The sequence below is a fragment of the Capsicum annuum genome, chromosome 2 (assembly GCF_002878395.1).
Source record: "Capsicum annuum cultivar UCD-10X-F1 chromosome 2, UCD10Xv1.1, whole genome shotgun sequence".
In the NCBI taxonomy this organism is placed as follows: Eukaryota; Viridiplantae; Streptophyta; class Magnoliopsida; order Solanales; family Solanaceae; genus Capsicum; species Capsicum annuum.
Genome location: NC_061112.1, coordinates 142,916,317 through 142,927,098, shown reverse-complemented (window position 1 = coordinate 142,927,098; position 10,782 = coordinate 142,916,317). Strand labels below are relative to the sequence as shown.

The 10,782-nt window shown below is 33.6% G+C and overlaps 1 protein-coding gene across 4 annotated transcripts; it reads right to left on the bottom strand.

Annotated features, from left to right (window-relative positions):
* Window positions 1-3,684: 3,684 nt before the first annotated feature.
* Window positions 3,685-10,236, bottom strand: LOC107860120 (serine hydroxymethyltransferase, mitochondrial). Of its 4 annotated transcripts, none has more exons than XM_016705367.2 (16): window positions 9,501-10,236; window positions 9,258-9,308; window positions 9,080-9,166; window positions 8,419-8,540; window positions 8,224-8,300; window positions 7,991-8,115; window positions 7,216-7,308; window positions 6,636-6,728; window positions 6,333-6,530; window positions 6,064-6,168; window positions 5,409-5,474; window positions 5,200-5,277; window positions 4,841-4,952; window positions 4,649-4,759; window positions 4,076-4,239; window positions 3,685-3,876 (listed from the first exon to the last, which is right to left on the bottom strand). In XM_016705367.2, the coding sequence occupies exons 1-15, from the start codon at window positions 9,588-9,590 to the stop codon at window positions 4,091-4,093; spliced, it is 1,557 nt and encodes a 518-aa protein (XP_016560853.1). In that variant the 5' UTR covers window positions 9,591-10,236; the 3' UTR covers window positions 3,685-3,876; window positions 4,076-4,090. The 4 variants fall into 4 exon arrangements, with proteins under 4 accessions (XP_016560853.1, XP_016560854.1, XP_016560855.1 ...); XM_016705368.2 differs by having other exon boundaries at window positions 3,685-3,879; window positions 4,063-4,239; window positions 9,501-10,110; XM_016705369.2 differs by having other exon boundaries at window positions 4,063-4,239; window positions 9,501-10,110.
* Between the last annotated feature and the right edge of the window lie 546 nt (window positions 10,237-10,782).

Here is a 10,782-nt window from a genome sequence, read left to right as displayed (position 1 = left end):
TTTGAATGTGGATATCTCATATCCCATGAATGTATTTGATTATCAAGAAGAGAGGTTTTGATATTTATGAATATCCCATATCCCATGAATTTGTGGGATATTGGAGATCGTTATAAATATCCCATGAATTTGTGGAATACTGGAGATCGTTGTTCTCTTTGTTAATATCCCGTGAATTTGTAAGATACTGTAAGATACTGAGCATAATTTAGGGTTTAGGTTGAGTAGCCATCAAGTCTTTGTTAATATCCCGTGAATTTGTGGGATATTGGGCATACTGGAGATTGTTGTTCTCTTTGTTAATATCCCGTGAATTTGTAGGATACTGAGCATAATTTAGGGTTTAGGTTGAGTAGCCATCAAGCTAGATTTAGGGTAAAGTAGCCCAAGAACTCTAATCAAAATTGAATTCTTTTTGTAAAGCCCACAAAATTTCAATGTCTACACAAATATCTAATTTAATAGAAAAATTTATTCAAATGGTGCACACCAGTTATTTTATAACTTCACGAGAAAAATGCTACTAACGTTTGCCTCTTTTGTATTCATATTCTTTATAATTTTGCTTATTATTATTCATAATAACTAAATGAAATCTGAATGTCAAACACCGGTAGACATGTATAACAACATATTTCTATAACAGTCATAAAATTTTTAAACAAACACTGCCACGAAAATAAGATTTTACTGTAATAGGCATTTCCTTTTGATGAAAGGAGTTTGAAAGAGATACATGGTCCTGTTCCCATGGATGGCATAGTATATATGTCAAATTGCCTTGGTCTATCAAAGAGTATGGTGACTTGATTTTGCTTTATCGATATGGACTTATGGAGTCTTGTTTTGAAAAGGCAAATTGTAAGTGCAAAACACAAGATAACTTGTTAGTTTTGTAAACCTGTCTAAAAAGAATGGTAATGTCAGGGTACAAGCGTCCTCATACCAAAATTTGGTGTGAATTCATATACTCCATTCGTTTTGAAATAAGTGAATTATTGGGGTATTTATTGGTATTTTAAAATAAGTGAATCATTGAATTTTTTTTTCAAATTTATCCTTATGATTTGACAACCAATTAACTTTTGAAAAGGTATTACAAGATTAGTTTTTTCTTTTTTTTGGATCAAAATGAAAAGTTGTGTTAAATTTATGTCTTTAATGCTTTTTCCTTAATCTTTATGTCAAAATCCAACAATTCATTTATTATGAAATAGAGGCTTACTTTAAAAAATAAGAGTGAATAATCAAACTCAACTAGTATCACTCAACTATCCATCTTTTTCTAAAAAAATATTAAACACTTTAAAAATATTTTTCTCTCTTAGTTGGCATGCCATGTCATTAATAAAAAAAATTAATAAAATACTAAACCTATTTAACTCACCAAACTCATTTAATCAAAATATAATTATACTTTTCTTTTTGAAAAAATGCATTAGTTTATTAAAAAGAAATTTTTATACTTAGAAAAACTTTATTGATACTAAAACTTGACGTATATTTTTTCAAGAGTTATTTTCTGAATGGTCATTCATATTTTTTGAATTGCCTACAAAAATTACTTTTGGTTTTTTAGATATGATAATATGACTCAACTATCATTATGATTCTCAAAAAAAAAAAAAAAACTAAATATCTCATATGCCATTTCTCTTCTAATTGGCATGCCATGTCATTAAATTATTTATTTTAATAATAGACCTATTTAACTCATCAATCTTATTTAGTCAAAATTACATTCTTATTCTTTTCTTTAACAAAAAATATTAATTTATTAAGAAGAAATCTTTATGCTTAGAAATTTTTTACCATTACTTGAAACTTTCTATTTTTTCTTGAGTTATTTTCTTTGATTGTTATCCATATTTTTTGAGTCACTTATAATAATCACTTTTATTTTTGTTAAGACAATAATATTTCTCAATTATCAATATTTTTTCTCAAAAAACGACTAAATACCTCAAAAGTTTCATCCGTTTCTAATTAGCATGTCATATCAATAAACCATTATTTAAAAAAATTAAATAAAACATATTAACTCATCAAACTCATTTAACCAAAACTATAATCTTAATTTTCTAAAAAAAATACATTAATTTCAACCACAACAACATACCCAGTGTATTCCCACCTAGTGGGATCTGGGGGTAGAGTGTACGCAGTCCATACCACTACCTCGGGCGAAGTAGAGAGGCTGTTTCCAATAGACCCCGAACTTAGATCCAATACAATATAACAAAAACAACATAAATGCATATAAACTTGTGCAGTATGCAAAATAAACTAACAACGCTAGTCACAAGATAATACTGGAGCCACAAAATAACACTAAAACTATAAATCCGAAATCATAGACAACACTCAATACCACGAACAAGAAACTTTAGACACAAATAAAGAACACTGACGCACTCCCACCCCCTAACCCTCTACCCTAATCCGCATTCTCCACACATTTCTATCAAAGGTCATATCATCCGTAAGCTGTAACTGCTCCATATCATGCCTAATCACCTCCCTCAAATATTTCGTCGGCCTACCTCTACCCCACCTAAAATCCTCCATAGCCTGTGTTTCACACCTCCGCACTGGAGCATCCGAACCCCTTTTCAACGTAATCTTACTTCTCGCATCTTGTTCTCCATCGGCCACTCACACCTTTTTTTCGAATAATCTCATTCCTCACCCTGTCTTTCCTGGTTTGACTAGACATCCATCGCAACATCCTTATCTCCGTCATCTTTAATTTTTGGATGTGGAATTTCTTAACTGGTCAACACTCCGCTTCATACAACATAGCCAGTTGGACTGCCACTCTGTAGAACTTACCTTTAAGCTTTGGGACACCTTCTTATCACATAAAACTCCCGAAGCAAGTCTCCATTTCAACCATCCTACCCCAATATGATGCGTGGCATCCTCGTTAATAAAAAATACATTAGTTTGTTAAGAAGAAATTCTCATACTTAGGTATTTATACCTTTTTTCTAGAGTTATTTTCCTAGATGATCATTCAAGTATTTATATATAATTGTCTATAAAGATAAGTTGTTTTTTAAAGAAAGCAGTATCACTAAATTAAATAAGTTATCTAGAGATTTTAATTTACATGTAAAATAATATGGTAAAGATTAAGTGTGGTAAAGAATTCCTAAGCATGAAAATTAAACTAATATTTTATTTTAAAAAAAAGTTATAATTTTGATGAATTAAATAATTTATTATTTTAAAAAATATGATTTTAATGACATGACAACTAAGAGAGAGAATACTTTTAAGGTGTTTAGTAATTTTTAAGAAAAAAAGTGATAGTAGAATAATATTATGGTCCAATGAAACATAAGTGATATTTAAAAAAATTCGTGACTATTTAGGAATTCACTCAAAAAAAAAAAAAGTAAATACACATAAAGAAACTGCTGAAAGGTATGGTACGTCAATTTCTTTCACACTTAAAAATGATTCTAAAATATTTTAAGAATCGGTTGTCAAGAAACTATTTGACTACCCACAAGTGCAAAACTATTTTTGCAACCGAACGGTATCATTAATATGGTAGGCTTGTAGTCCAGTAGGTTATTGTCATTCACTGTCAGGTGCCGCATGACCGTAATATAATCTCAAGGGAATTAAGCAGAGCATTGAGAGAACAGAATCCCACTTGCAAATGAAGAAAATTCATGAAAGGTAACAACAGTTTATTGCTTTAAAGGAGCTCAGTTGGACTGTTAAGTGTTCAATATACAAATTGCACATACAGGAACCAACATCTGCTGGATTTCTTTACATATATAAGCATGACAACATGTACTTGAAAGCAAGCCATGGTTGGATTCTTCCCCTTTCACCTTTATGAAGCTGGATATTAGGTGCCTGCTACACGAACAAACCACATAAGGGAAATGAATACAAATGACGCACCATTGAAAATGAAGAGCAAGGAAATAACCACAAGTCTGAACTACTACTCAAGCAAAACAAACATGTCCAATTCTCTTTCATATAATGTTTCTATAAATTTTGATTCAGACGGACACAGTTCATGATGAAACAAAGTACCTCAATGACATACCATGTCTATAAATGCTTAGTTTTTGTACTTCATTGTTTCTTTCTCAAAACCAATTGTCGGGAACTGCTTAGCATACTCCTCCACATCATGGCGGAGTTTTGCAATTTCAGACTTGATTGGAGCACTGGATTCTAACGTTGCTACAAAGTCTTTCAACTTTGTCCCTGATACAAAAAGATGATATTATGGTGACTGTGAAAGTAGTTCGCCGTTAACAAATCAACAGAGAGTCAAATGAAGCAAGCATTTGAGTTAACTAATCTTAGTCTCTTGCTGTAAAGAACTAAAAGGGTGATAACAAAAGGAAACAACACATACTTATATATACATAACAATTCAGATGGACATCTACAGACAAGGTATAGTTTTACGAGATTTAATTCATATATCCTGACAGTGATACAAATATTTACACTATCAGTAAAATCTAACTGGTCATTGCAGATTATAACTTTTTTCAGGTTACTATATCAAACTTAATATGGAGAGTTACATCTTGCAGTAGGTCAATTTAACCATTCCAACACCGTCAGTGCACAGAACATAAACGTTTATAGTTGGACTCATACACACCTTGAGTTCCAGCCTTTACTTTCTCTGCTATCTTCACAGCAGCATCAAAGAACTCAGCAACTTTTACAAAATCTTCCTCAACAAATCCTCGAGAAGTGAGTGCAGGAGTTCCTATTTGCAACAGTTTTGTTGAGCTAGTTTACGAGGAAGAATAACTAAATGAAGAAACTATCATAGAGATAGGTGTCTTACCCATTCTGATGCCACCTGGGACCATGGCAGATACATCTCCAGGAACTGTGTTCTTGTTGGCTGCAATATGTACAGCTTCCAAGACTTTTTCAACCCTGGAACCATCAATGCCCTGTAACAGGACAAGGCTTACTACTTGCAGTTTACTATTTCTTCCGCTACAAAGCATAACAAATCCCAATATATAAACATGAAGCAACCTCATGCACTAATATTTCATCTGATCTTTATAGGAGTTAACAGTAATAACTACGTTGCTTAATTATTTAATTCATCAAAAGCAGTTGTTAAATTTACTACTCCTTTCAGAGAACTCACAGAGGAAGGTTTCTCCCTTGTCCTAAGAGTTCGTACTTTACCTTGTTTTTCAGGTTCACCAAAACCAAGTGATTATCGGTTCCTCCAGAGACAAGGTCATAGCCCTTCTCCCCTAAAGCCTGCAAGATTGAAAAATATGCAGCAGCAATGAAGAAAGCAATATTAGGGAGATAATGACTCAACCATATTTTATAGGTTAAATTTCACTAATATGCTTCTATTGGGAACTGCATATTTCATCGACTCATACCTGGGCAAATTTTGAGGAGTTGCTGAGGACTTGCTCTTGGTAAGCTCTGTATTCTGGAGTCACTGCCTGCATTTAGTAGGATTAGAAGAAAAATAAGAACAAGCACCATAACAACAATTTTGATATTTACCTAAAAAATACTCATGAGCAAAATGGAATGCCTTCCGAGTTAGTGAAGTTATTTCAGAAAGTGTTGAAGCTAACAAGGAGAAAGAAGAATTTCCAATGGCTAGAGAGGTCAGTTCTTCCAGAACCTCAAAACTCTTCGAATTCAGTAGTACATAAATTACATTCATCTTTGTTTGTAGACATTTTCAAGATTTAGATTGCATTCCTTGAAAAGCTGCTTCATATAATCATATGTTTTTCACACTTTGAGCAAAAAAAATACGATATAGTAAGACATCAGAAGTGCTATCTACAGGTGTTCGTAAAATTCTGGGGCAATAAGTGCTCTGTCTTCTACTTGTTTCACAAAATCATTTGCTGAACTAAGATCAAAATCCTTCAGCTATTAAATCTCAAAAGGCTTACTTCACCGCAAGCATACAAAGATCTTTTACGTCCCTAAATAATGAATAAGAAGATCCTTTACTTAGCCAGTTGCTTTACAATTAACAGAACTATCAAAAATGCTGTTGTAAAGATATGAAACCTGTTTCAAGGCAACTGCCAAGCCAGTAATGGTGTGATTGTGGGGACCACCTTGAAGTCCAGGAAAGACTGCCTGGTTAATTTTGTCTTCAAAGTCGTACAAAACCTTCAAAATTAGCATAATTATGCTATTAGTTTTGACACTAGCTAGTAGGCCATATGTCTCTTAGACTAAGCCAGGAAGTAGAAATGAGTCCTAAAGAACTGGTTAAATATTAAAAGATTTGACGCTTGAGTGACAGTTAAGTGGAAGTCTGATCTTCAACTAACCTCCTTGCCTTGCTTGTTAACCTCTTTAACACCCTTCCTGTAGAAAATCATAGCACCACGAGGCCCACGAAGGGACTTGTGGGTTGTGGTAGTGACAACATCAGCATAATCAAATGGTGATGGAATCACTCCAGCTGCAACCAATCCACTAATGTGTGCCATATCTGCTAACAAGATAGCTTTCTGTTTGTTGCAAACCTGCCAGATATGCAAAAAGGCACAAGTTCAAATACCGTCTCTAAAGTTTATCAAGTTGATATAGACACCTAAGTAGTTATTGTACTATGTTAAAGTAAAGTTAACCTTCCGGATTCTTTCATAATCATAAAGACGTGCGTAGGCACTAGCACCAGCAACAATTAATTTTGGCCTAAAGAGTACGGCACTTTTCTCAAGCTGCATGGAAAAATAAAGAGTTAGAAAGTGTTCAAAAAGAGTAGGTATCTGTTAATAAGAATGTAACATCCCAAGCACGAAGTAAAGTAGATCAGCCTTCAATAGTACTTAATTATCTGAATAAACATTTATAAACCAGATGAAAAATCAGTTATAAGAAGTAGAAGAACATCGAACTAATCTGAAAAATGTAATAATGGAGGCAATGTCAGCTCCAAATTATTGTCTCCTACTAATAACAAGTAATCTGGAAATCATTGCACTGAATCAAGGACGGATCAATCTGATAGCGCATTACGTTACTTTTAGTTTTCATCATGTTATATTATGCTCTGTGCCTCCATGGAACTTTTATCAAATGACAGCAAACTCTTAAAAAGAAACTGGATTTACAATATTCAATATGATTATATAGGTACACCATTCAAAAGGAGAGGGTCAATGGTCGAAGTTAAATCAATAGACCTATAAGAAAGCAGAAAACTACCTGATCATAGTCAATAAGGCCAGTGCTCTCATTGAGTCTGTATGGCATTGTCTCAAAGAATATAGAGACTGCAGATATCTTCTTCGTATCAGTCTGTGATAATTAAACATAACATAAGACAACCCTATATATGAATGTAATTAACATTAAACCATACAATAATTGTACTAGAAAGAAGAAATCAAGTTTATCCACGAAATAAGCCGACTTTAACTCCAGATCTGTACAACATGTATGACAAGAGGTACATGAACTCATATATGCATCAGTTCACATGTGATGAACTTCATATTACTCAAGTTTACAGGTAAACTCTTCCAGATTTAAGATCATGCTTGATCTTAAAGTAGAGAAGTTTGGTCCTCTAGAGTGGCAAAGCATCAACAACATCTTGACTAACAAAGATCAATGCAATATCTGAACCAACCTGATAGAAATTGCATACAGACACGTGTAACAGCATTTGAGTTTAAACTGTCCTTTACTCACATATCAGATAAAATTTATGGGGAGTTGGACTAAATCTGAGAAATTCTTCATCCACAAGAATGCTAAAATAAAAGAACATAAGTAATATATATAAGCAAAATGCCTCATAGAAGCCACAGGAAACATTAGTTGCCCTTTACAAAGGACTCTGGAAGGAGTATAGCATTTACGCTGCAAACCACTAGTGCAAGCGTCTTAAGTGCAAGCACTTTTTTAAGCAATAGTATTAGTTCACGACAGCCAGAAAACCAGTCATTTAGGATGAGAAATAACAATATAGAAGCACCTGATATCCATGAGAAAGATGTCCACCATGAGGAAGATCAAGAGCCATGATTCGCTCATGAGGTTTTAGCAATGCAGTGTAAACATGAAAATTAGCGGGTGATCCTGATAAAGGCTGCACATTCACTGCAATCACGAAAAGTTAATTGAGGATGGGTACTTTTATTTTGTAGCACTATTTAGGTTATGAAATATAATCAGAGGACTACGTTCTAAATGAAAGAAATTTATTACCTCCCCATTTTGCAGGATCCAACCTGAATGCTTCCAAAGCACGCTTCTGGCATAAGGTTTCTGCCATGTCTATGTACCTGAACAGCCACTCATTCTTTCATAATAGGAAAAGAAAATCTGAAGTTGATATATGACAGAAAATACAGGTTAATGACAAAAATCTTAGAAGAACGAAAAATAGAAAATTCTGCATACTCATTTCCTCCATAGTATCTGGCACCAGGATATCCTTCACTGTACTTGTTAGTCATGACTGATCCAACAGCTTGCATCACCGAAACAGAAGTGAAATTTTCTGAGGGAATAAGTTCGAGCCCCTAAAGAAAGCATTTTGAACCTTGTTAAGACATTTAACTTCCATACCTAAGTTCTAACTGCTTCGTTGCATCTTAAACAAAAGTAAGACAACCAGCAAAAACAGATGCTATGTGTGATAAGAAGAGTAAAAGAAATAAGATATAGTATATAATTTGTAGCTAGCCTTTTTATTTCTGATAAAGACTTTTTAGCTAAGCATTCAATGTTCTTGACAGAAGATTGATAAGTTTATTTCTAAAAGGCATTTACACTCAAAGGTGTGGTCCAGAGGACAATAAAGTGAGTGAAAACCATGGCAAACCAGGATTCAAATCCCAGACAAATATTACTTTGTTAAATTTTCTAATTTGCTGCAATCTGAAACAAGCAGCGGGGGTCGGGGGTGCACTGCTCCAATGGTAGCCAAAACTGTAAGATCAATGAAGTAAGCCTTAATCCCTTTGCCGTAAGCTTTATCAGTTTAAGTAAATGAACAAAATTTGAGTGAGTGAGAAATGAGGGAAAAAGGAGAAAAAAAAGAAAGAGAAAAAGATAGAACCTTCCATTGGCGGGCTTTCTCATGCTCAATAATGTCAGCAATCTCAGGATCAACAACCTCTAGAGGAGCATTCAGCTGCTTTGGCCACTGAAAAAGATTCAGGCTTTCAAGTCAGAAATGAAAAAAAAAGGAGTATAAGTTCAAATAACACGTTGCTTCCAATTCATCACGAGCTTACAGTGACTCCAGATTTTTCCTTGTCATATACAGCTTCATTAGGCAAAGATGACTGCAACAACATCACGAATTAATCAATAAGCTGACAACGACAAACAGAGCACTGGGCATGGAATTTAAGAAAGTGAAATATTTATGCCAAAAAAGAAGAGCATTCTTAGTGAAACAAAGTGAAAAGGAAAGTAAATGAATAAATTAAAATGAAGGAGTAGGTGGCAATGTAAATAAACAAGTTAAGACGAACCATGTAATAGAGAGAGCCACCATTGTAGAGATGCTTAACGGGTTTGTCAACTGTAGATGAAAGCCTCCGAAGAGCTATTGCCATAGCCATTGCAGCTGTCTTCCAAACACACACACACACACACACACACACACACACACTCTCTCAAAAGAGTTGTAGTGAATGTTTTTGTCTGTATTTGAAGATGGGGTTTGGGTGGTGGTAGAAATTTGGATAAATTTATGGTCCTTGTGGCGCCAGCTGACTCATATTCCATATCCTCTTCTTTTTACCCATGTTAAAGTCAATTAACCACTAAGTATAGTGTTTAAAATCTTATAATCATATGACATTTGGTACTCATTACTTATTCTTACGGGTAATACATCCAAACTTAGCATAATGTATGTTCTTAAAAGTGTAAAATTGGTTAAGTTAACCTGTAATAACAGGTAGTTTTGTATGATACTATAATAATCTATCAGTGTCAGTGTATAAAAATTTCTCCATTAACATATTAAACTAAGTTAAACTAGAAACGGAAAGAGAGGGAAACCACAAATTGAATTGTTTGTGGGGCATAGGCGTATCTTCCATGAGTGCTGTCTTGGAATTGAAGTAGAAAAGAGATAAGAGTAGTATTTGATTTAATTTAATGAAGTGGAAGATATTGTTATTGTAAGGCAATATAAACCATAGAAGGCCTATCCAATTTACAAGTTTCATAGCCACAAAGGCGGCTCTCCAAGATTTAGGGTCCTTGAACCTGTTTCGGAATTTGGCAACTTTCTTTAACATGGGTCACTATACTCCGCCCGCTGATGGGTCACCCAGCTGTGGGCCCCATGACATGAAGCCACAATCTTATTCTTCTCCGCCATCAAAATACTTTCTCTCTTCCATTTTATTTATTATAATTTATTTTTTATTAAAAAAATATATATTATTACTGTTTTTATTTAAGTGAGATCTTATAGGTGAGATTAATAAAAACAAAAGTGTATTGAATAAGGGAAGATGACATCTTTGGGGGACGGACTAAATTGAATTTGATGTTGTGTTTATTTATAAATATAAATTAGAGTTATTTTTTAAAAATAAGTCACTTTCTAAATTTTTTTTTTTACAAAAGTGAAAGAACTTTTATAAACAAACACTATTATTTTCATCTTTTTTATTAAATAAAATAATTTTTAAATAAAAATTAAAAAAAATATCATGATTAAACGCCTACGTAAAGTCTAATAGGCTCTTTTCATCCGCAATTATTTGGGCTTTTTTAGCCTTACCATTGTAAACCACA